Raw genomic sequence first — 26797 nt, forward strand, 5'->3', positions numbered from 1 at the left:
AAATAGCTGCACACAGTAGGCACTGAGTAAACATCCTGAGCCTGTCCTGATGTCCCGGAGCTGGTCCTATCGGCCTCTCTCTTGGATAAGATGGCGGTGGTGCTGCAGAATGTGGACTAAGCTTCCATGTCTCAGGTGTACCCCCAACACGGCCAAAATACACAACCGTCCCCACAAGATCCAGGGATTCTTCTCCGTCTCCCTGCTTCCTTAGAGCCCTTTAGATGTCTGTGTAGCCAAGCACATTAGGCCTCACGGAGATATTCTGTCCTGTTGACCTCACTGTACAGATAAGGACGCTTAGGTCCAAGGGACAGAGTGAACAGGTGGCTGCGGGCACTGAACTGTGCTTCTGACCCTCATTTTCCTCACCTGCAAGATGATGCTAACATTCCCTGCCTAGACGGTACAGGGGCTGGGACAATTAACTGAGGATCTGTACATGAAAAGGACTTTGTCAGTGACTCTGTACTCAGCTGCTCTCATTATCAACATTAATATTACTCTTAGATCGAGCCACATGAAATTGTCACTTGCTTAGGTGAAATACCAGTGATTTCATTTGTTTCTACCTAATATAATCACTGCCCAACAGCCAGTTGGTGGATGACAGGGCAAAAATCCAGGTGACTGTAAGAAATTTCTTCCTTGTTCCGCATCTTTATGGAATCAGCTAACCCATCTGAATTGTCCCAACAGTTGAGGTAAAACCTCTCGGCATGGAAGGCTGAGTAAAATGTTGGCCATTTTGCTTCCAAAAAAAGAGTTTTCCCTTGTGTTTTGGGGTCTGAGCACTGCTCTGAGTGCTTTACCCATAACTCATCTAATTTTCAAACCTCTGTGACTATCTCAGGAAGTTTTATGCCCATTTTATAGAGAAAGAAAGTGAGGTCGAGTGCAATGAAAGGACTTGTCAAACATCACATGACACAACCCCAGGGAATCAGAGAACTCAGCCTGTTCTCTGCCCTCGGACGCTGCGATCCAGGACAGCTCCAGCTTTCGCTAGCTGTGGGACCCTGAGCACACCGCTCCTCCTCTCGGGTCCTCTTGGTGCCCTATTCGAGAATAGGAGTAGTCACGCCTATGCTACAAGGATGTGGGGGCGGTTTAATGAGACCACGAAAGCAGTGTGTAGGAGTGAGACTTCCAGAATGTCAGTACAAGGAGCTTGACAAATCCTCTCCCCGCAAAACAATGACAGAAATGGATACAGTTTTCAAAAACAACAACTTTGATACTCTGGAAATTGAGCAAGGGGATGCAGCAAATTGAGAAACATTTATTCAAGAGAAACTACTGGGCCTTTAAGAAGAGTGGGAGTTTATGGCAATCATGGCCAAGACCCTTCCACTCCCCACTAAGCTCTGTCACTGCAGAGGTCCTACCAGGGCGAGGCAAGCTGTGAAAACCATCCACTTTGCTGCCAGAAGGGGTTCACTTACAAGGATCAAAGTAAGGGGAAATCCCACACCCAGGAACACTGTCAGAAGCAGTAGTGCTCCTGGCAGCAAACAAATGGAGAAAGTCAATGGCACAGCCAGCCTAAGACTGTTACCCTGAGAGGGGCAAGCAATGGGCCAGTGACTAGCCAGGTCCCTATAACAAGGAGCTATAGGGAATAGGACAGTCATAGTGGGCCTTGAGCACCTCCCATAGACTCCTGGCAATCTGGAAGGCTACACGCATGCACGGGAGGGACTGAGAGAGCCTTAGGCATGTATATAACCCTACCTAAATATAAGGCCCCGTGCACAGGCAGAAAGCATGGGAAAGAGCCACACAGAAAGCAAAGTCTGTGGCGCACTGTAAGTGCCTGAATGTCGGATCCATTTTCCAACCCACACAGAGGACCGCAAGGATTAGATAAAAGCTTCACAGATTCAGAATGTTTGACCACAACCTCTCCTGACCACTAAGCTGTGCTGACGCAGGCGCAGCTCTTGAGAAACCACAATGTATAAGAAAAACAAGAGTGAAACAAACTGAAAGGAGATGGCAGCAGTCTCACAACGTGGGGGAGCCAGACTCCATAACCCTAGTTCAGATAAGTTACCAAGTAACTGGGAGAAGAGCAGAATTTAGAGGCAGTTTTATATTACTGAAAATGGCCAGCTTTCAACAAAAAATTACGAGGCACGCAAAGAAATTGGAAAGTGTGACCTATACCCAAGAAAAGCAAAAAGCAGTCAACAGAAACCCTCTGTGGGCTCGGATGCTGGACTTAAAGACTTCCAAGCAGCTCTTACGATGCACATAATGTACTTAATATCACGCCTGGCACATGCTAAGTTTCAATAAGTACTAATAACTGGTAGAGGTTCTGAGGTTATAAGCCCCTCTGGCACTGTGGAGTGATGACACACCCTTCACCTTTACCATTCTAGGCTCAAATTACGAGTCCTTCAATGTACCTGGGAGAAACCCAATTCATGCCTCCACCTGCAGAATCCTTTTGTGTCCTGGAATTTTGCACAGAGTTTTCTCTCCAATGTTCAATAAAAAGCACACAGTCTGACATCTCACGTTAAGCTGAACATGCCAGACAAGCAGCGGAAGACTCCAGGAACCACAAAGAGCCATGGCTGGGAAGAGCTTCCCCAGCTCAATCCTCAGCAGGTAGTGTGCTGCAGGGAACCCACGTCTGTGGAGACAGATGCTCTCCTAGTACACCATTTGGCTGCTGTCAGTACAGCACCTTCTCCAGGAAACCCACACCATGACCCAACGGCTGCCATGTGTTTGGGCACCTACTATGTGCCAGGCACTTTGTTATGCCCTATCACATGATGTCCCTGGTCACACAGCTATCAAGCATCATGGGGCACGGATGAATGGAAAGAGAGATGGCAGATACCAGGATGTGAACCCAAGTCTGTCTGACTCTAGACCACATGCTTTTAACCACTGAAAACTCTCACTTACACACTGATCAAATCATTCCATAAGGGTGGGGACTCTATCTCTGTTCTTTAACTCTATAGGCTCAAGACTGTAAATAGAATGTCTGGCACAAAGCATAAACTATATGGACGAACGTATAAATAACACACACACATATTTATATAACTGGGTTGGTTAACACAGAATGGAAAACATGTAAAGTTATTAAAACAGTAGACCCAAACTGGAGGAGGACAGCAAGGTGAGAAAGAGAAGGAAGATGAATAAATTCCAGAGGGCTAAGGCTATGGAAAGCCCTGTAAAAATCGTTTAGCATCATGAGAACGGACAGCTCCCTCTCTCCCTCCCCCCAGCCCTCTGCCCCAGTCACGCGCTCACAGGGGCCTCTTCCCAGCAGAAAAGGACTCTGAGACAAATTCAGAGGAAATCGGGAGTGTCTACCAGGGTCTAAGACAGAAGAAGAGTGGCTGCCTTTGAGAAGACACACTGGCATGCCTTAGGTGTGTTCAGATCAAGTCCCCAGGGACACAGATTTGGTTGGCTAAAATCAATCATCACTGTAGACTCAGGGGAAGACGGTGGGCCCAGGGCTTTCCTATCATGGGATCAGGGAGACTTAGCGATTCCTGCCTCAGCAGCAGAGAGACTGAAGGGACCAGAATCTGGGACACCGCCAAGGTGAACCGAATGAGCTCTTCCAGGAACCTGCCTGAGGTCACTCTGGGAGGGCTTCAGTGTGGGTTAAGGCACAATCTTAACCAGATGGGATAACCTGGGAGAGAGGAACGGGACCCACGATGGTTAGAGAGAGGAGACAGGGTCATTTTGGAGACCGGAGCAGGTGCCTGGGTGTCTAGAAGAGATGGGCATCCTCAACGGCTGGAAGTCAGCGTGAGAACACTGCTCCCTATAGAGGGCCAAGGAATGGCCAGAGTGGACTTGACTCCCTTCATAGTTTTGCTTAAGCCAGTTCAAATAATAACGATCTGGTCTTCAAAGCTGTGCTCCTGCTGGTAACCTTTTGGTCAACCATCACCGACCACCTGATAAAGCCCAGACTCTATCTCTGCTAACAGTGACTGTGGTCTGGCCCCTGCCAACAACCTCAGACCCTTTTCTTGACACTTGGCAGCATTTATGCTCCAGCCACACTAGATTAGCCACGTAACCTCGTGACTCTGGATCTCTGTACATGCTGTTCCCGATGTGGCTTGCCCTGTACTTTCTCTTACTTGATTCCTCGAAATTGTCCCAGAAAGCTCAACTCAATCATCATCTGCTCTGAGGTGTCTTCCCTGAATGTCCCACCCTCACCCCTGCTGCAAAAATCCGAAGTTTTAGATGTGTTTCCTGGGGCATCCCAAAACTATCCCTCTGTCTGGAAATTACTCATTTTCATCTTTCTTCCCCACGAAGCTGTGTTCTGTTCATTCCTGTCTCTCTGGCAGCTAGCACAGGGCCTGGTGCAAAGGAGGCACCTGGTTACAGCTGGATGGGATCAATAATAATTACTTTAAATTAACATCACAGATAGCACATTCTATACAAAACTTCACCAAATACTCTGTCTTCAAAAGGCTCCCGTTCAGAAGTCCTGTATGAACATGAAGAGATGCTCACCAGCCCTGACCATCAGAGGACTGCAAGTCAAAACCACAGTGAGATACCACCTCCCACCCATTACGATAACTAATGCAAAACAAACAGAAAACCCAGTAAATAACAAACGTTGGCAAAGATGTGGAGAAACTGGAACCCTCGTTGGGGGGAATATAAAATGATGCAGCCATTACGGAAAACAGTTTGGAGGTTCCTCAAAAAATTAAACATAGGATTACCATATGATCCAGCAATTCCACTTTGGGTATATACCCAAAAGAATCAAAAACAGGGTCTCAAAGAGATATTTGTACACTGTGTTCATAGCAGGGTCATTCAGAATAGCCAAAAGGTGGAAGCAGTCCAAGTGTCCACTGAGAGAGGATGGATAAACAAAATGCTGTACTACATAAACAAAACGGAACAGTATTCAGCCTTAGAAGAAAGAAATTCTTCTTTTAAGAATGTGCTGCAACATGTGCTACAACATGGGTGAACCTTGAGGACATCACACTGCGTGCAATAAGCCAGTTACAAAAGGACAAATACTAGGGCTTCCCTGGTGGCGCAGTGGCTGAGAGTCCGCCTGCCGATGAAGGGGACATGGGTTCGTGCCCTGGTCCGGGAAGATCCCACATGCCCCAGGGCGGCTGGGCCCGTGAGCCATGGTCGCTGAGCCTGCGCACCCGGAGCCTGTGCTCCGCAACGGGAGAGGCCACAACAGTGAGAGTCCCGTGTACCGCAAAAAAAAAAAAGGACAAATACTAGATAATTCCCCTTATATGAGGTCCCTAGAGCAGTCAAATTCATAGAGACAGAAAGCAGAATGGTGGTTGCCAAGGGCTGGTTGGGGGGCGGGGGATGGGGAGTTAGTGTTTAATGAGGACAGCCTCAGTTTTGGAAAATGAAGAGTTCTGGAGATGGATGGATGGGTCCACGGATGGATGGATGGCAGTGGTGGCTTCACAACAATACAAATGTACTTAAGGCCACCATGCTTAAAAATGGTTAAGTATGCTTGAAAATGGTTAAGATGGTAAATTTTATGTTATATCTATTTTACCACAATAAACAGTAAAAAGCCCTATGTGAGGAATTTGAGAGCCTGAGTTCAAATCCCAGCTCTACCACTGCCCCACTGCCCAGCTGGGGGGGGGGGGGGGTGACAGCCTCATCTGCCTCTGCTGTAAAGTGGGGATAATTCCCAGAGCAGGGAGGCTTTACCTACTGAGGGCCGTAACCTTTTCACATTACGCCTGATATTTCGTGATGAGGGTCTGTGCATCTGTGGTAAGAGGCACACACTATTTTTGTTTCGGGAGCACAACATATCCATCAGGGCCCCTCCAAATGAGAGTACTTCACTGGGAAAGAGCCTTGTTTGAGCACCACGTGCGTGTTGGGCACACAAGGGATGCACCGAGGCCCATTTCACACCCTGACAATGAATTCCCTCTGCTGCTGTCTAGTGTCTAATGATAATATTGACCTTTTCTAGCTGTCTAACTTGTCTTATTAAATCCTGAGGTCTTAAATGCTTTGCACACAGAGGCTGACAGTTTGCCCACCCGAGCACGTGTTCATGTATAATTCATGGCATATCATGTTGCCTGGCAAATGAATATTTATCAGCTTTTTCATAAGAGGCAGGATGGCGTTTCCTTCTGTTGCTACCAAAATCCTATGCTGCAGCAAATGAAATTTGTGAGCAAATAAAAAGAGAATAAGAAGCAGCAAAAACTCCCAAGTCCATTCCACTTGTAATTTTCCACTTTCCGAGGCCTCCAGCGAGCGTATGGAGGTGGCTTCGGTTTGGCTACAAGAGAGAACTGCTGAGTCGTCCAGAATAGAAATGCCTCCATATGCTACCCCCACTGCCCCCGCAGACAGCTCCCCCACGCCCCACTTCTGTGCTGTTTTCAACTGCAGAGGAGCCCAAGCCCCTTTCAATGGTTCCATTCCAGATGCTCTGAACGGAGATTAAGACTCGGGGGGGGGGGACCTAGGATAAAGAACCCCAATGAAGCTTGGTACAGAGTGGCTGGTGGCACCCAGCCAGGCAGAGTTTCATGGTTTCCAAGATGGGTCGGCAGGGATAGCCTTGTTCCACACCAGCTTGGGTCTGAGGTCCCCTCCCCACGGTGACTCGGGAGGGCCACAGAGAAATGCCGCCTTGTCTGCAGGAGGTGGCCTGTGCCCTGGCCCTTGCTGCAGAAACGAGCCCAGAGAGGACTTAAGAATTGTGACTCTTTTCACTCTTCTTGCCTCACGACTCAGTGAGCTCAGGCATGCACGGGCACACTCACTTGGAGGGGGAGTCTCAACACGGTTGTGAATATCCAGCCTGTGTGGCTTGGCTGCCATCACTCTGGCCTTGAAAGATGATGATGGTGGTGCTGATGCTGCTGACAGCAGTTCATATATAATGAGCCCTTATTACATGCCGGGCCCTACGTCAAGCACATCAATTACACTATTACATACAATCCTCCAAACGCCCCGCTGGAGTTGGTATTATTGTTGTTCCTATTTTACAGATGAGGAAACTGAGGCAGAAAGATGGATTCACTCGTTTAAGTTCACACAGCCCCAGCTGGGAGTCAACTGCAGGTCTGTTTGACTCTGGAGCCCAGGCTTTCCCAAAGGCACTCCCTGGAATCAAGAAATTTGGGTTCAAGGACAAAACCCATGAATGCTCGGCTGTGTGGCCTCACGGGAATCATCCATCTCCATGAGCCCACGTCTCCTCATTTATAAAAGAGATGTAACAGCTCTTGTTTTGCAGGGCTGTTGTGAGGATGCACTAGCGCTTTGCAAATTCTGAAGAGCTCTATCATTGATTAGCCGGTGGCCATTCTCAATAGAAACATTTACCGAGGCTTTGGCACTAGGGGTGAAGACTTCCGGCTCCAGAAGTTTACAGTAGAGATGGAGAAAGGAGATACCCAGGGGCAGAAATAACAAGGTTAGGTACGTGTAGTCATTCATTCATCCAACGGGAAATTTATCGAACACTTGCTGTGAGCTAGAGAACACACACGCAATCTGTGTATAATTTCAGATAAGGATAAGTGCTATGCAACTATTAAAACAAGATGATGTGATGGAGAAGAGCATCTGAGCCAAGATCTGAATAGCAAGATGACAATGACACTGGCCAGGCAAGGACTGGGGAGAAAAGCGCTCCAGGCAGAGGGGACAGTTAGTGCAAAGACCCTGAGGGGGGTGTTTGGGACCACAGAGTCCTCTTTTCATAGACTATATCTCAGGGTGCTGTTGCCGAGGGGAACACTCCTATCGGTGGGAATGACGACTTTTCATCTTGCTAGGAGCCCCCCTGGCTGGGACTTGCTCTTTTCGTGGCTCTAATTCTTTCCCTGCACTTCCTCATGCAGGGTTTCAGAAGGACCATTCTGCGGTAGGCAGTGTCCTAAGTGACATGGCAGCGGGCGAAGTCTGGAGCAGGGGTCTGAGTCAAAGCTCATGCCACCGTCACCTTAGCCCCCAAGGCCCAGCTCTTGGATCCCGGCTGCCCCAGCTGCCCCCGGGGCCATCCCTACAGAACAGAAGCACTGGGGCCTCCACCCCCATCACCTGGCTCCACATACCTTCTTCTCATCCACTCTCTCGGGGGCCGACTTGAGCTTCTTCATGAGCAGAGGGTCCAGCACCTGAAATCTTCGGCGGAACTGAGTGAGCCCCATGTGGTCAGCGTAGCCTGCGGTGGGGGGAGCAGAAGAACAAAGAATCCAAGTGAGAAGCCCAGCCCAGGGGTCCAGGGGTCTGCTCCCAGCCTTGCTACTCACTGTGTGCCCTCACGTCTTAGGGCCTCAGTCTCCCCATTTGCTAATTTAAGAAATTGGGTTCAATCAGCATTTCCCAACTGCATTCCCCAGAACAAGGACCCTATAAAAGGCTCCAATGAAAGTTTGAAAAAGCTGCCCCCTCATCTGCTTCTCCGAAGGTCACAATCTGTGTGAGCACTGACGTCAAAGGCTCCAGACCCTCTGCAGGGAATTTGCCCTGATTAGCTTCGCTTAACCCAGGGTTCTCTAAACCTGCTGGACCATGGAAAAAAAATTTTTTTTGGTTTAATACTTTTTACCGCCCCACAGACCGCATGTGGGAAATGCTGCATCAGACGGTATCTACATGTTAAATCTAACATGTAGGATGGACACAGCTGCACCCTTCTGTGTGGGAAGTGGCATCTGAAAAGCTACTGAGAGAAGGTGACGTCTGAGCCGGCCTTTGAAGGGCCGTGAGAGTGTGCCAGGGGATTTGGTGTGGAAGGAAGTCCAGGCAGAGGAGCCACAGCAGGAAGATACAAGGCTTGTTTCACAGTCATCGCAAAAGCAGTTACTGAGCTTTTATGTGTGCAAGACACTAGGATAACAACTTCCTTGTGTTACAGACACTCTGGGGACTGTATTATTACACCCATTATATAGATTGGAAATTGAGGCCCAGAGAGTTCAAGTCACGTAGCCCAAAGTGAAGTCAACCCTAACTCTCCCAGATGGGATCCAAACCCAGACAGAGATGATAACGAATCCAGTGAGAGTAACCAACAATGAGGTGAAAGACAAGCAGGGACTGGGTCCCCAAGGAACTTGACATCAAATTCCAGACCTCGAAGCTTGGACTTCACCCTGGATACAAGGGGCGTGGTAGATCCTCAGTTGCCTTAAAAAGACCCCTCAAGTGGCTGGATGGGAGAAGGTCTGGTGAAATCTCACTCCATTTTGAGACTTCACTTTACAACAAGCCAAATGAATGAACCATGAGGAAGAGTCATGGTGGGTACATGTGGCAAATCCATGAAGCCTTCCTGGGGGAAGAGGAGGGTTTCAGGCCAGGTTGGAAGGATGCTAACCGCACAGAGACCTGGAGGCTGGGAGGTTACAGGCCTGTCCTTTTGAGTCAGACTTACTTGGGTTCGTATCTCACATCTGCCCTGATTAGCCCTCTGACCAGCGACAAATGCCCCTATTTCTTTGAGATTCAAGTTCTTCACTTGTCAGATGAGAGTAATAAGATCTCCTGTCACACAGTCACGATGAGGATTAAATCCAATAATGACTGTAATATTGGGCTGGCCAAAAAGTTCGCTCGGGTTTTGCTGTGCCACCCCGAACGAACTTTCTGGTTAACCCAATAAAGGAGGCTAATGTGTTTTGAGCACTTTCCCAGGTCCAGGCACTTTTCTGTTATTCCCTTATTAATTCATCAACCCACTCGACAGCTCTCTGAGACCTGAGCTATCACAGGAGATAAAAGGCAGGCACGATCTAGGGACCTGCCAGTGTCAGCCACAGTCAAGCCCAGGCCAACGGGCTCCAGAGTCCGACCTGTGCCCACCAGTCTGCCCCATATGTAACGTTTGCTGGGCATTTACTCTCCTCCAGGCATTGTGCTAAGGGCTCTGTGAGAACAACATCAATTAGTGTGCGTAACCGCAGTGCCCAGCACATCGTAGGTACCTGAGAAACAGCATATGTATGTATGCATCATGCGTGCATGTGTGTATGAATTCAGGCACACCTGACATGTTGCGGGTTCAGTTCCAGACCACTGCAGCAAATCAAACATCGCAATAAAGCATCCCCAAAACTTTCTGGTTTCCCAGTACGTATAAAAGTTATCTTTAGACTATACCATATTCCTTTTTTTCAATGTTAAACTCATCTTTTTTTAATATTTATTTATCTATTTATTTTGGCTGCGCCGGGTCTTAGTTGCAGCACACGGGATCTTTGTTGCGGCATGCGAACTCTTAGTTGCGGCATGCGCGCAGGATCTAGTTCCCTGACCCAGGATCAAACCCGGGCCCCCTGCACTGGGAGCGTGGAGTTTTACCCACTGCACCACCAGGGAAGTCCCTAGACTATTCTATTAAGCATGCAATACCACTACATCTAAAAAACAATGTACATACTTTAATTAAAAAATACTTTATTACTAGTATTTTCCTGTTGAATTTTATAATTATTTTTACTAAAGGGTATTAATTAAATAAGTAAATTGATACACTATAATTCTGTGTTTTTATAAAAATAAATTAATAATTTAAAAAAATACTTTATTACTAAAAAACGTAACCGTCATCTCAGCCCTCAGCGAGTTGTAAATTTTTGCTGGTGGTGGGTTGGAAACATTGCAAGAATTACCAAAATGTGACACAAAGTGAGCAAATGCTGTAGGAAAAAGCGGTGACAACAGACTGGCTTGACACAGGGTTACCACAAACCTTTGATTTGTAAAAAAGTGCACTCTCTGTGAAGCGCGATAAAGCAAAGCACAATAAAACAACATCTGCTCGTGCATACGTTACATGTGCACAGATTCCAAATCATAAATATGTGACACATGTGTATGGATCTTTGTATGCTTGTAAATACTGCTTGTATGGTGTGAGACAGAAGTGACTCAGAGCAGAAAACAATGAGGAGGACTCCCCTGGTGGCGCAGTGGTTAAGAATCCACCTTCCAATGCAGGGGACACGGGTTCGAGCCCTGGTCCGGGAAGATCCCACATGCCGCGGAGCAACTAAGCCCGTGCGCCACAACTACAGAGCCTGCGCTCTAGAGCCCGTGAGCCACAACTACTGAGCCCATGTGCCTAGAGCCTGTGCTCCACAACAAGAGAAGCCACCGCAATGAGAAGCCCGTGCACCGCAACGAAGAGTAGCCCCCGCTCGCCACAACTAGAGAAAGCCTGCACAGCAATGAAGACCCAATGCAGCCAGAAATAAATTAATTTAAAAAAAACAACAAGAAAACAATGAGGAAATGAACCAGGTCTGGGAGACAGAAATTTGGGAAGTTATACCACAAGACTTCAACCCTTCACTGAGCTGGAAGCTCCCTCCAAGTCGGGCGGCGCTGAGAACGCAGAGGGCGGACCCGCAGGGAGGAAGGGAACGCTGACCCATGCCTGCACGCAGGGACTCTAACCCACGGGCCAGGATGCCTCCGGCCGGCGGGGCACAGTCGATCAGCCACGGGCTGTGACCACCTCGCTCTTCCCGTGCAACAGTATCTGTCTTCTTGTGCCTGTGGTTGCGTGGACCGGTGGGAAAATCAATGTGATGCTGAAGGGAGCAAGGGGCTCATCTTTGCTTCCAGCTGCTCCCGGCTTCTCCGTCAACTACCTCACGCCCAGGGTTCCGTATTAACGCGGTGGGAGGACACGGGGGCAGTGACCACAAGCTGAGGCGTCAGTGACCACAGGAATATTAAACAAATGGGTGCCCACCCAGACTCCCCGCCAGCCCTGCCGCCCCATCCGCTGACTTCGCCTGAGCTGTTTCTGGCTGGGAGGGGAATCCAAGGGGTGGCCTATGGGGTCTCAGAGGCAGAAGAGAATGGGAAAATTTCAGATCAAACTCAACTCATAAGATGAGCTAATGGGGGAACCCTGGTGCATGCTTGCTTTCTCGAATACAGGCCTGACACTTCGTTCCTTTGGCTGAAACCCCTTATTCCCCTATCACTCCATCACCTCCTCAGCTGGACCTGGGAAAGCCAAACTTCCAAAGATAGCATTCACAGGCTGTGTCTCCTGGTGGATCCGCCCCTCATCTCCCACAAACCCCCGCTCATTCTGAACCCGATTCCCTGAAAACCAAGGCTCCTCCATGCCTCCCTGCCTTTGCATACGGTGATCCCTCAGCCAAGCTCTTCCTCTCCCTGCACCAGCCAGAGGTGAGCTACCTGCTTCTTTCCAAGACTCAAATAAGACGTTATCTCCTCCAGGAGGTCTTTCCAGTCTCCCTGCTTCCTCCTCTGGGCATCCCCATGTGACACATGCCCTGGTCCCATCATGGACCAAGCTTGTTTCCACACGGATCTCCCAAACCAGTCTGAATGTCTTGAAGACCAAATATTAATCGTTGTGGAAATTTCACCCTCTACTCCAAGGCAAATGCCCCTGAGATGTTTGTTGTTGAAAGGAAGATGAGTAAGACACACCCGTGGCCTTCCAGGAGTTCACAACTAAGTCAGGAAATAAGATGGGCTTTGGACTCAAAGAGACCTCCGCATAAACCTAGGCTCTGCCGCATCCCGCTGTGTGACCCTAAGCAAGTCCCTTCTCCTCTCTGAGCCTCAGTTTCTTCATCTGTAAAATGGGGTAATCATAGTTCCCCCCTCACAGGGCTGCTGGGCAGTTTCGACGGGATGCTGCATGGAAAGCTCCTGGCACACAGCTGATGCTCCTGTCCCTCGGCTGTCACTGGTCCAGGAGCGTGTCCCAGGAGTCAGAGACAAGGTGCTCGCTCCCAGGCTGCCTCTTACCTGCCCTGTGCAGGCGCAGCGCCTCCAGGATGTAGGACCCTGCAAGCTGCACCCTCAGTGCCGGGATGTCCAAGGGCAGGGACCCGCCTGCCCCGGGCTTGTCTCTACCAGGCTGCGGTGGAGTCAGAGACCCCTGCCCGCCTCTGCTCTCCACCACTGGGCTCGGCACCAGGCAGTGGATGAAGTGTAACTGAGACCGTCTGATCACACTGATCAATGCATCCTAGGACAGAGAGGAGACGGGGCTGTGGTCAGGGCCAGGGTGAGACAGACAGGGGTCTGAACATTCCCCAAATGTATATGCAGTCTGACCTGGGCATCTCTGTGGGGGCCCTATGTCCTACACCAAGGACCTCCTATCCATGGCCTGATTTGTACTAATGAGAAATAAAGGAACTTTATAACAACCCTTATTATAACAGATGGAGAAATTGGGACATGGAGAGGACAAGCGAGCGGCCTAAGGCTGCATGGACCACTCGCCGAAAAGGAAGACTAGAACCCAGGACCTGGTCTGTGGGCTTTTCCAGTATAATATGCTATGAGTCATTTCTTCAAACCAATCCTTCCCACATCCCACCCTCCTGAGCTCAGCCTGACCACTTGTTTTTGGATCAAGGTGTCCAGGTGACATCTTTACAGCCAGTGCTGGATCCTGCCGCCTCCCCTACGGAGAACCTAGAGGTAAACATGCAGGCCTGCGAGGTGAGGAAGGCAGGCGGGGCTGGTCTGGCTGTGACATTTGTCACCTTGGTCAGGAGGGCAACTGCGGTTCCTGCAAACTTCCTGAAGCGGCTTAAGTTAAACCAAGGAGCTGAGGCTTTGGCCTCAGACTGGGACGGATCACTTTCCACCAAATTTCTTTGCTTCCCTGAGCCTCGGTCTCTTCCTTGGTGAAACGTGGGCATTGCCCGCCCCTTCAGGCTCGCTGGGGAGCTCAGAGATGATGTGGGTGGGTAAGCCACCCTGGAGGCGGGCAGTGAGGCCACGACTCCACGGGGACAGGGCCCCCACTCACCATCTGAAGCTTGATCTGGGAGCACGGGGCCTTCCTCTTCACCGCGGCCAAGCTGCTGGCAAACGCCCTCCTCACCGTGCTGCTCCTCTGCTGGGCCTGCTGGGAGGTGCCCTCCAGGCCGGCCACGGCCCGGCACACAGGGGACAGCTTGGCCCGGGACTGGAACAGGCCCCTCAGCTCCTCCCTGGCAGGTAGGAGGGGAAAGAGAGAGGTGCTTCAGGGGGCTCACAGGGTGGAGCAAAGGGGACCCCCCTTGCCTCCTGCTCATCTGCCTCCTGAACCCTCCCCTCGAATCATACCCTAACTGCCTACTCTGTTCATGGTCCCTTCTGCCACACAAGCCTTTGCTCGGTGACAAATGTCAGCCCCTTCCTCCATGCCTCTCTCCCTCCCCTGACCTCAGAGCAGCTTTCCTTCTACTGGACATTTCCGTCACCTGTGTACCTGCAGGAGTTCTACCCCGCCTGCACTTCCTTAGAGGCAAAATCATCTCGGTTATCCCGAGAACAGGTCCAGTACACAGCAGGTGCTTACTGTGCTTGTTGTCGAACAGACAGCCTGAGCGCCAGGCAGACCCTACTGCGCCCTAGGAGGAGGCGGGGGCCCAGAGGAGGACCCGTGCCTCTCTGGTTGCACCAGCCCATCCCCTCCAGTGGACACCTGCGGGCATCTTCCATCGCTCCCTGCAAGTCTGGGCCCCACCCCGGTCCCAGCCCTCAAGACCCATTAACCACCCGCCTCTACGCCTACCCGACTGTCCAATATTAAGGAAATGAGTCTTGCCAGCTGCACCAAGGGTGCTGAGAGAGGTTAGCTGCATGGCAGAGCGCACAGCCTAACATGGCTTGAATACACTCACGCTGAAATAAAAATCTGGGGAGGGAGCAGTGGGGGGCGTGAAGCCCCTGGAAGCAGCAGCCCTGAGAGCGAAGGATGTCGGCACCAAGCCCTGGTACAGGGAGAGAAGGTCGGGCCCACAGCCCTGACCCCTGCACGAGGACTGCCCCAACTGTGGGGTTGGGAGACCTGACTTCTGGTCTCCAATTCACTTTGTGCCTTGGGCAGTCACGTGTCCTCTTTGGACCTCCACTCCGTATATATAAAGCGAAAGCTGAGTGGGCATGAGAACCTCCTGGGAAGCCCCACCTGAGAGACTAGATGGGCCCAGGAATGAGAAAGCGACACCAGCAGTCCTGGTGCATCAGCGACCTTGGCTGCAGAACCGCATGCTAAGAAAAAGCACCGTTTGCTCTCAAAATCACCAACGCTTGGCTCTCAAGCCTGCAAGACACCCTGCTGGGATTTACCTCCAACCTGCCGTGCTCTCTCACCTCCAAGCACACGCTGCTCCTTTTCCCCAGAACGTCCCCCACTCACCAGGCCATCTGATCAACCAAGGTGTGCCGCCCTTCCCTAACCCTACACCCCTCACTCAGCGTGAGCCATGGGATTTTAGAGCAGAAGGGAAATTTACAAGGCCACAAGACGTGTGCTGAGGGCCAGCTATGAACCAGGCTCCTTAACAAGCCATCTGTTACGTTACATCACCAAAGCCTGACAGCACACGTGTAAGCTTGGCGGCATCATTCCCATTTCTCAGATTGTGGAACTGTGACCCAGCTCACGCAGTTTGAAAAAGGGAAAAGCAGCATTTGTACATTTGCCTGACTCCAGAGCTGTGGCCTTGCCCGACAAACCCTTATGTCATGATGGAAAAAGCGAGAAACCCAGAGGAGGGAAAGGGACTGCCCACAGTCACCCAGGTGACACGGGGCAGGGATGGGACTTGACCCAGGTCTGCTGGCTCCCCACACAGCCCTCCATGTGCTCTTTACCCTTCCTTCTGCCCCATCCCCTGACTTGATCTCTCTCCAGGAGCTGTGCGCCCCTGAGCCCCCCCAGACACAGGCTTTCCAAACAACTCTGACCACCTAGACCCAAATCGTATCCCGGCTCTGCCACTTTTTTCTTTTGCTATGTGATCAAAGGCGAACCACTTGGCCTCCTGGGGCCTCAATTTTCTCATCTATAAAATGGGCCCAGGGATACAGTTGTTGTAAGAATTTTAAAAATGCTTATAAAGCATTCACCCTGATGCCAGGTGCATAGCAGGCGGTTAGTAAATGTTGTGGTCTGAGCTTCACTCGCGCGCGTGCACACACGCACACGCACACGCACACACACACACACACACACACACACAACAAGCATTTCCCAATAGCTCTTTGAAGTCAAAGCAGCCCTCTGCTAGCACTTCTGAGCAGAGCAGTCAAGAAATGCAGTGAGCTTTTTTTAATGCTACAAAACATTATCACTTTGGTTTTACGACCCCCTAGTTTGAAGATGTCCATAGAAGTCCTTCCAGTCACATCATCTACCAGATACTTGATGAAAGGCCAGAAGCCAAAATAAGAAGTCACAGCTTCCTAGCTTTTGTTCCACTTCCCCAGAAGGCCAGCTTTTCTCCTCAGCTGGACTCAGGCTGGCCCTGGGAGACACTGAACTGCTCCTATTTGAGTCCGGGTCTTTGCGACATTAGGGAGGGGTTCCTGTACTGCTCTCCATCACTGCGTTGCTGTGACTTCACGGCCCCAGCACCTCGAATGCCCCAGCCCATCCCAAGCCCTGGCCAGGCTCACCTCTTCGACTGCTGCAGGATCTGGGGGGCGTCCAGGGCCGAAAGATTAGGCTTGGCCCTGTGGAGCCAGCCCGTGAGGTCATAGCGCACGGGGTCGTGTCCCAGCTGGTGGGCGATCTCGCACTGCAGGGGCTGCTCACAGGTCCGGAGGGCAGAGGTCCCTGAAAGCAGATACAGGGCATGAGTCTTGGGACCTGGTGGGGACACTCTGTCATCACTTGGCATCACTGAGAACACGCTTTTCCCATTTTAATATGTTCCAACCTAGCTGAAGCTACCAGTTCCGGGCACCCATATTTCCCCTGCTTTGTGCATTTATGGGCATTACATCCAACCTCGATTCTGTTCCTCCTTGCTTTCTTAAACCCAGGATACCTGTTTTTCCCAACTACCATCAGCACACACACAATCTCCATGATTTTTACCATATCCATGTTATCACCTGGGCTATCATTTACTTAATGTTTTCTTTCAATCGACTCACATTTTTACCGGTAAAATGTATTTATACAGAAGCATTATACGGCAGATTTGGTGTGCCAGCCATATTTATTTTCTAATATTTGTGGAAATAAATACGAATTATTAAATATTTTGAAAATATGTGTGTGTACCTCCTGAAATTGTCTTGAATACCAGCTACCAAATGAATGCACAGCATATACTTGGGAGATGCTGGCAGACACCTGGTTCCAAGGGACAGAGCGGGAGAAACAAATGGGCTTGGAGTTGAGAAGACCTGTGTTCCAATCCTGACTTGACCGTTTATCACAGTGGGACAGGGGCCAAGCCACCTACATTTCTGAGCCTCAGTCTCCTCCTCTCCAAAACGTGGATTAGATAACACATGTCTCCCAGGGCGGCATAAGGTCTGAAGGAGATAAGGGGTGTGGAGTACTTTGGTGGGGCGCCAGAGCAGTCTCTCAGGAAGCAGCACTTAGTGGGCGTCGCTGCCATTTCCTGCATTGAAACATTTGCTGATGTTCTGGAATCACAAAAGGTTGACCTTCACGTCCCCAGAGCCCAGCGTCATGGCTGGCACATGACTGGAGTCTGGAAGTGCTTGTGGAAGGAATGAATGAATGGATGGATGAATGAATGAATTCCTGATCATTTTTCATATCACTCTCATTGCAGTGATGCTCTCAGGCTGAGTAATGGCTCCAGACCAATTATTATCAGAAGGTGTAGTACCATCTCGGTTCTCGTATCTACTCTGAATGATCTTCCTACATTTTCTCATCCCGTGATTGTCAATGGGCCAACATATATCCAGGATTTCGACTGCCTCCCTTAAATCTTAGTTTGCTTCCTCTACACTTCACTGAGCTAAGAAACGAAGGACCTGCGTTTCTTAGAACTCTGCACAAAATAAACAAAGTCCGAGAGTCTTCAGGTTCTGCTAAGTAAGGGGCATGGATTCTGCCGTCTGTTTGGCTGCTTGGAAATCCTTTGTGCTCACTTCCTGGACCTCCTCTACGTTCTGGATCATTAAAGTTACCAGAAAGGCACACTTCTGGTTAAGTGAAGTATCACTGCGTCAAGAGTGACCCATGAGCCCTTCAGAGCCGTGCAGTCCCTGCCCTTCCATTGAGAGAAGAGCAAGGGACTTCCCTGGCAGTCCAGTGGCTAAGACTCCGTGCTTCCAATGCAGGGGACCCGGGTTCAATCCCTGGTTGGGGAACTATGATCCCACATGGCACGCAGTGCAGCCAAAAGATTAAAGAATGAGAGAGAGAAGAGCAAGGGACAGAGCAGACACTCGGCCCTGGGACATACGTCCCCGACTCCCTGCAACGCTGCAGGTGTCTGTTTGCAAGGCTGCCTCCCTGCCCTGGACCAGAAGCAACGTGAGGGCAGGGGTCATGTCCATTCAGCATGATGTCCAGCAGCTAGCACAGAGTTTGCTTCGAATGATGACCCCAAGGGCATCTGGGGAGGGGGAGGAGGCCCAGAGTGAAGAAAGGCTGCTCATGTGTGCTAAGCCCTGGCCACCCTCCATCACTCAGTCCTCGCTCTGGTCTGTGATGTAAGCGTCACTGGCGCCCAGCATGCACCTTAGGTGAGAGACAACATACAGCGAGCTGGGTCAGCCAGAAAGCCCCATGTGTTCTGCTTGAGTGAACGTTCCCATTAAACGTTGGGACGATGATAAGAGCTAATCAGAAAGCCCTAGAGGCAAAATATATATATATTTTTTTAATACTGAAATGTCTGAGTTAATGTGTCTATCTCAGTCGGTCCAGACAAGATCTCTCCCCCGGGAACCGAGAGCCTTGCAGCATCCTGCTCAGGGTGTCCGGGACCGGCATGGTCAGGCCTCGCAGGGAAAGGACAGGGGCCGAGGGTCCTGCCCCAGCCACACCCTACACGACACTTTCCACTTCTGACCCTACTCTCTGTGTCTTTAGCTGAAACATCAGGACGAAAACATTCCATTCGAGAACTCCATTTCATTCGATTCTGGATCACCAGTGTGACTGGAGCAGAGCAAGCGAGGGGTGGGGAAGAGAAGATGGCAGGTATCCACGGGGGCCCTGCTATGCTCCAGGCACTGGGGAGACAGCAGAGAACAAGACAGGGGCACCCCGCACCCTCGGGGCGTACTGGGTGGTCGGGGGATTGACGAGAAGCAAGCAAACGGGTCACCAAACGTCGCAGAGCCCAAAAGGGGCCCTGAAGGAAACAAGCAGGGCGTCTTGTGATGGGACAACGTGGCTGAAGAGGGGACAGCTACAGACAGGGGTCAGGGAGGCCTCTGAGGAGAGCCCTCGCGCAGGGAGCTGAGGGAGCATGTACAAACGCTTCTAGGCGCACACAAGCTCCTCCGTGCTCACACCGGCCCCCAGGGTTATCACCATCTTACAGACGGGAGAGGGAGGCGATTTCCCAGAATTCACACTCATTGCAACTAACTAGTGGAGCAGGGATGCAACCCAGGTCTCTGGGGTCCAAAGCCTGGGTGGGCTTTTAACAGACCTGCCTCCTGGCTTCCTGTGGGTCTACTGTCCCCCAGAAAAATAAAAACCATTCCAGAACCCTGGAGACATCTCCTGCAGACAGAGGCTCCTTTCATAACCTGGAGAAGGGTCAGGGGTCTGGCTGGCTCTCTGAGTGAGGCCTCCCGGGCGCAGCGCCAGCTCCGTTCTCTGTGCCTATGGGGCCCCGGTCAGCCACATGGCTTCTCCAAGGCCCCAGATGCCCCCGGGAGGTGGGGCGTGGTGGAGCACACAATGCCCAGCTCAGACTAAGGGCTCCACAAATGGCAGTTTCATCTGCCCCTCCATCCCCGTTCACTGGCTGGCAGAGGCGGACGTACCTCAGAAAACAGAGGTGACCTTCAGGAACAGAGATGACCGCTGGCAGCATCACATGGAGCACTAGGGCCCCCTCCGCAGCCCCGGCGGAGGCAGTCCAGGGCTGCGCTATGACTGCCCCGGGCCCCGGGCACTTTGCTTTCATGAGCCCCTTCCTCGCTCTATTTCCATATATATAGATATAGATATAGATATAGAGAGATATGTATTGTGTGTGTGTATACATGTGTGTATACATATACATATACATACACACAAAATTACATTTCACGACTGTTGGTATAAAAGCAAATAGATTAATATTAGTAATATATAAGTGTATTATATTAGCTTACTACAACTGCCATAACAAAGTACCACAGACTGGGTGGCTTAAACAACAGAAGTTAATTTTCCCACACTTCTGGAGGCTGGAGGCTGGAGGCTGGAAGCCCAAGATCAAGGGGTCGTCAGCAGGGCTGGTTTCATTGAGGCCTCTCTCCTTGGCTTGGAGATGGCTGCCTTCTCCCTGCATCTTTCCTCTGTGCATGTCTGTGTCCTAATCTCTTCTCCTGAGGACCAGTCATATGAAATCAGGACCCACCTCAATGACCTTATTTAACCGTTATTACCTCTTTGAAGACCCTGTATCTATATAAAGTCACATTCCGGGGTGCTAGGGGTTAGGAATTCAATATGTAAATTTTTTTGCAGGGGGAATACAATTCAGTCCATAACATGTACTTAACCTAAACGTTCATTTTTTCTTTTTTTTTTTTTTTTTTTTTGCGGTACGCAGGCCTCTCACTGCCGTGGCCTCTCCCGTTGCAGAGCACGGGCTCCGGACGCGCAGGCTCAGCGGCCATGGCTCACGGGCCCAGCCGCTCTGCGGCATGTGGGATGTTCCCGGACCGGGGCACGAACCAGTGTCCCCTGCATCGGCAGGCGGACTCTCAACCACTGCGCCACCAGGGAAGCCCCTTTTCTTCTACTTTTAACAGAAATCAAAAGACTTTCACGGGCCGCTAAGAGTACCACGGGCCCCAGGCACTGCCCCTCTTGCCTGGGGGAGGAGTCGGCCCTGGGCAAATCGCCGCAGACCCAAGCTCTCCAGGAGCCATTGGGGTATTAACGCTCTGGGCACGGTCCAGGGAGAGCGGCTGGAGCCAGCAGGTGGTACTGCTGTTTCTGCTGCTGTCAGCAAATCCAGCGCAGGAGTGCTGGCGGTGTATCCCGGACACAGGCCCCAGCCCAGCGGCACTGAGAACTGTCACACGTCTTTCTCCAACTCTTCCTCCCAATTTCTCATCAGCCACTCCAGTCAGACGGTCACCCGCAACGCTCCCATTGGAGTCGTACTTGTCTTGGTGGTCAGTGACCTCCACGCAGGCTAAGTCAGTGCAACTCCTCAGCCATGCCTCACTCGATCTTTCAGGAGCATTCAACTCGGTTGGTCCGTCCCTCCTCCTGCGGCTTCCAGAGTGCCACATCCTCCCACTCCCCTCCTCCAGCCCCGGCCACTCCTCCCCGGCCACCTTTGCTGGACACAAGCTTTGTCCCTGGCCCCTTGACCTTGGAACGTCTCAGGGCTGAATCCCTGGCCATTTTCACTGCCAACCCTCATTCCTTTAGTGATCTAAACCAGAACTGTGGTCCTCAACATCTTACAGGTTTTTTTTTTTTTTTTTTTGCTTTATCATACATCTCCTCTGCTAGAATGTCAGTCCCTTGGGGTGGAGATTTTTGTTTTGTTCACAGATGTATTTCCTGGCCTAGGGCAGTGGCCACATTTTAGGTGCTCCTGAAATATCTGTTGAATGAACCAGTGAATGAATGACCCCACATCCTGACCACCATGTCACTTAGGACCTAAAAGACCTCAGAGTGTATTTGTCTTCTTACATGCCTGGGGCTGCCCAGGTGAGGGGGGCTCACAGAGATTTAGATCCAGACAAGGCTTGTGTCGAATCTGCCTCTGACACTCACCCTCTGCGTGATGTCAGACAAGCGTCTCTACAAGCCTCTCTCTGGAGCTCACTTTCCTCATCCTGGGGGGTAAGAATATCGACCTCCCAATACGTGAGAGAATTCTACCAGACGCTGCACAGAGCTCAGAGCACGGGCCCCCCGTGGAGCGCGGACAGCATTCCTCCAGCTCGTGCATCCACAGGGATGCTCTTCTTCGCATCAATAGCCTCGGCCTCATCAATGACGTCACACCTGGCCGCTGATGACGAAGCTCCTCAGGTACATCCTCTCACCCAGTCACAGCACTGGAAATTCTGGTGAAAGGGAGGCCAGGGCGAGCTCCAACCCCATTGCTCAAGACTACATGAGATCTGTTCGGTGCCACGTTGGTGAAAGTACGAATAGCCGGACTTGAACTTGAGGCTGACACGTGCCAAACCCTGTGGTCTCTGATTTCGCTGTCCCAGCTCGAAGTGTCCATCTCGCCTCACACTTTTCCTCCTGCCAGTCCAGCCCATCACCCAGTGCTGGGGACGCTGCCTGCTCGGTACCTCCATAGTCTGCCCACCTCCCCGGGGCAGGCAGCTCCGCTCTCACCTCCCTGGCCTCCTTCCTATCGTGTCTCCACACTGCAGTCTGGGTGAACTTCCTAGAACATGAATCTGACCATACCCGCCACTGCCTAGAATCCTTCATGGCTTCTCATTGCTCTTGGGTTAAGACCAACGTTTTCTGTGAGGCCTGCAAGGGCTTGAGGTCTGAGCCCAGATGACATCTCCTGCCTTGTCCTGTACTGCGCTCCCTGCCCTCTGTCAGATTTACCTGCACACCTCCCCCCCGAGGGCCCCCGGCTCCCAGAGAAATGAGGTCTGCCTGCTGCCCACCACCAAACCCCAGCCTGCCATCTCAGGCTCAGCGGCCACACACGTGCTTATGTGTTAGGCTGTCATCTCCCCCGTCCCCGACTCCCCCCAGCAAGGACACGGAGCCCATCAGTGCATTTGTTGCCATATAGAATGGTACCCAGCACACGGTAGCTGCTCAGGACACTTGAGGAATACATGAACGAATGAACACACAGATGAACGAAAGCACACCCAGGCACGTGCACGGACGTTCCTGCACTCAGACTCCCCACCCTGCCGTGCAGGCCTCGTTGGGGCGTTGACAAAGACAGATTCTAACCCCAGGCTGGACTCGGCACCCCGCCCCGACTCGCTCCCTCACCTTCAGCGCCTTTCTTCTCAAAGGCGGCACAGAGGCGCTCGAGCACCACGCTGTCCCCGGAGCCCTCTACCCGGACCTCCTCATCCAGGAGCCAGAAGAGGCCCCTGGCGTCCTCAGCACCTCCTCCGGCTGGCAAGCGGACCTGGCAGATCAGGATACACTGAGGAGTCCTGATCCCCTGACGGAGGCCAGGCCCGGGTTTCCCTTCCCACCCGTGGGAGTCGGGGGCACCTGCCTCCCAGGCATCACAGGCCTAGATCCACACTCCCACTCACTGCAAGACCCTCAGTGTCGAAGCCACAAAACTAACAGCCTCTTGGTTACAAGGGGTCCAGATCCTGCCTGTCTTCATTGCCAGGGTGACCTTGGGCAACTTAACTGCACCTCTCTGAGCCTCATTTTTCCTCTTTTGCAAGATGGAGAGTGGTAATACTTTCCTCCGAGGGCTGTCGTGAGGGTTTAATAAGGGCGAGCACTCTATAAACTACACATCTCTGGCTCCACACAGGCAGCTGGTCTATTCGTGCACAGCCAAACATGAAAGGATTAATCCCATCTGCATCACTTCCTCTTAGAAGTCTTTGTACTTTTTTAAACTAAAATCTTGAGGGGCAAAAAAAAGTTCCCAAAGCATGTCTTACAGAAGGTGAAGTTGGTTCAGGGGCACAGACGCGGAATTCTAAATCTAGCTCCCAGCGTCAGAGACCATCCAGGTGACCCTGAAGCTTTGCATACGGGAAACTGAAAGAGGCCTGGAGAGTCTGCGGGACTCATCTGAGGGCCCACAGCGGGCTGACACATCTGAAAATGGTGCCAAGTGGTTAAAGTGGGAATGTGATGCATATGATGGCCAACGGTCCCAGTGTGCCTGGGGCCAGGGGCTTCCCAGGACGTAAGGATTTCAGTGCTGAGGCCAGCAAAGTCCCTGGCAAATCAGCACAGCTGGTCACCCTAATTCAGGAATATTAGTCCACACCCCGCTGAGAGGGGTCCAGAGAGGGGAAGGGACACGTCCAGGGTCACATGGAGAGGCCCAGGGGCAGAAGTGGACCTGGATCCCAGGTATCCTGAATCTTCACCTTGGCCTTATTTGCTGGGGTTGAAACCTACAGTCAGCCCATCCCCAGAAGGCAGCTGTTCCAGCCACTGCCCAGGGGGCCCAGGGATGCCATGGTCCTTCCCTCCTTGCACTGCCCGGGTGGTCCCTTCAGGCCTGCCCCTCCCAGGTGAGGAAGCAGGACGGGGACGGGGAACCAGCCGAGAGGTGCCAGCAGGAAGTAGCAGCAGGCGTGAGGGGCCGGCTGGGCGCACAGACTGAGAGCGCTTTGCAGGGGCAGGCACAGCCTGCTGCGAGCCCAGAGAAGCCAAGGGACCAGGACAAGGTGTCCAAGTGCAGGAGAGACGCAACCTGTGGGACACCTACTGTGTGCCACACACCCTGCAGGGGCTTTACGTGCCAGATACCACGGGCGTTCACGACAACCCAGGGGACACCATCTATCATTCCCACTTGGGTGATGAGGAAGCTGAGGCTTGGAGAGGTTAAGTGACGTGCCCAAGGTCACCAAGATCGGACCGGAGCCCAGCAAGTTCCATGGCCCAAGCACTTTCACACCAAGATGAGCAATGGCCGAGGGCAGCTCTGGGAGACGGTTGAGCATAGGTGCAGATCTGGGGTCAGCACAGTGGGTTCTGGGGCTGGGGAAAGGGAGGTAACGACTCAGGTCTCCCCCAAACTAAAGCCTGTCTGCCTCCAAGAAGCTCAAGGGCCTGGATCCACCATCGCCCCCGCTCTCCATCCCCCAGGGGCCCCTACGGTCCCAGTCTCTGCTGGGCACAGCACCTTCCGCTGAACACCCGAACTTTCCAGGTGACAGGGCTGGAGACCACTGGGCACCGGCCCTGGACTCCCCTCAGCTCAGACCACAGTCCAGGTGTGGGTGCGTTCTAAGATGCAGACTCAGATTCTCAACCTGCTGGGATTTAAATATTCTTTGCCCAGGCCACACCCCCCAGACCAATCAACGCAGAATCAGGGAGTGGGTCCCAGCCGTCTGTGTTTTTAACGATTCCTGGGTCATGCCAGGTGCAGGCAGTTTTGAGATCTAGTAGCTCAAAGGCTCAAATCTGCCAGGATTTCTAAAGGCCATGCGACACCTGAGAGGCCGTGTTACCTGCAAAGGACTCTGATCGACAGCGGCCACCGTGGTCCCCAGGGATGGCTCCGGGAGCTCAAACTGCACAGGGACATCCTCCTAGAGAGTCACAGAAGTTCAGCATTAGCTCCTTCCACGAGCTGAAGGGGAAGAAACTTCTGAAGGAGCAAAGAAAAGTGAGGACTTCCATCGTCACACCTTGGCCATTTTTTTTGTGTGTGTGTGCTACGCGGGTCTCTCACTGCTGTGGCCTCTCCCGCTGCAGAGCACAGGCTCCGGACGTGCAGGCTCAGCGGCCATGGCTCACGGGCCCAGCCGCTCCGCAGCATGTGGGATCTTCCCGGACCGGGGCACAAACCCGTGTCCCCTGCATCGGCAGGCGGACTCTCAACCACTGCACCACCAGGGAAGCCCCAAGGCCATTTTTTATTATTTGTTTTTAATCATGGTAAGAGTAGACATGGCATAAAATTTAACATTTAAATCATTTTTAAGTGCACAGTTCATTGGTGTAAAGTACATTCACACTGTTGTGTAACTGTCACCACCATCCATCTCCAAAACGTTTCTTACCTTGCAAAACCGAAACTCTGCACCCATTAAACACCAACTCCCCATTTCCCTCTCCCTATTTCTGTGTCTATGAATCTGACTCCTACAAATACCTCGTATGAAGAAAATCGTACAGGATTTGTCCTTTTGTGACTGGATTATTGCACACTTAGCACAATGTCCTCAAGGTTCATCCAGTCGTAGCATGTGTCAGAATTTCCTTCCTTTTTATGGTTGAATAATAGCCCCTTGTGTGAAGAGATCACATTTCTTTATCCATTCATCCACTGATGGACACTCGGGTTGCTTCTACCTTGGGGCTGTTACAAACGATACTGCTGTGAACATAGGTATACAAATATCTCTTCGAGACCTTGCTTGAAATTCTTCTGGGTAGATACCCAGAAGTGGAATTGCTGGATCAAATGATAGTTCTATTTTTAATTTTCTGAGAAAACACCATACTGTATTCCACAGCAGCTGCACCATTTTTATTGTGCACAAGGGTTCCAGCTTCTCTACATCCTCCCCAACACTTCTTACTCTTTTTAGTCTAGTGGGTGTGAAATGGTATCTCAATGTGGTTTTGATTTGCATTTCCCTGAACTAGTGATGCGGAACATCTTTTCGTGTGTTTATGGACCATCTGTATATCTTCTTTGGAGAAATATCTATTCAACTCCTTTGCCCATTTTTAATTGGGTTCTTTTTGTTTTCTATCATCACCCCTTAGCCTTTGTGTGAGAAGAAAGGATATAGACCAGCATCCCAATAACATCCTAATACTGTTCATCCTCAGGGTGGCCAGCAATCATGGTGAGAGCTTTATCAGGAACTGATAATTCAGGGCAAACTTTTCTAATATTTACTGAGTACCTAATAAGCGCTGGGCTGAGTGCTGGGTGCTGGATGGAGCAAAAAAACTATGGATAATAAGAGTTGGCATATAAAAGTAACCAGAAATATCCAGATAATGCTATGCTCAAAGATGTTCATCACAACGCTGTTTATAACACCATAAACATGGAAATAACTCAGATGGCCAAAAGAGAGTTCAGACAGAATCAGACATAACCACAAACATGCATCCTTACTAAGAGCTGTGAATGGAGTGAGGAAATGTGAATAACATAATGCTGAG

The 26797-nt window shown here is 51.2% G+C and overlaps 1 protein-coding gene across 3 annotated transcripts in view; it reads right to left on the bottom strand.

Annotated features, from left to right (window-relative positions):
- The window catches only part of MYO18B (myosin XVIIIB), a 234393-nt gene that overhangs the window by 136904 nt on the left and 70692 nt on the right, over positions 1-26797 (bottom strand). For all 3 annotated transcript variants that reach the window (XM_067700414.1, XM_067700413.1, XM_067700412.1), the window contains 6 exons: positions 25123-25203; positions 22949-23090; positions 16459-16618; positions 13820-14003; positions 12802-13024; positions 8112-8221 (listed from right to left, as the gene is read on the bottom strand). In XM_067700414.1, the coding sequence (XP_067556515.1) occupies positions 8112-8221; positions 12802-13024; positions 13820-14003; positions 16459-16618; positions 22949-23090; positions 25123-25203 (900 nt within the window). The remainder of the gene's footprint in view (positions 1-8111; positions 8222-12801; positions 13025-13819; positions 14004-16458; positions 16619-22948; positions 23091-25122; positions 25204-26797) is intronic.

Source organism: Pseudorca crassidens, chromosome 12 (assembly GCF_039906515.1).
Source record: "Pseudorca crassidens isolate mPseCra1 chromosome 12, mPseCra1.hap1, whole genome shotgun sequence".
Classification (NCBI taxonomy): Eukaryota; Metazoa; Chordata; class Mammalia; order Artiodactyla; family Delphinidae; genus Pseudorca; species Pseudorca crassidens.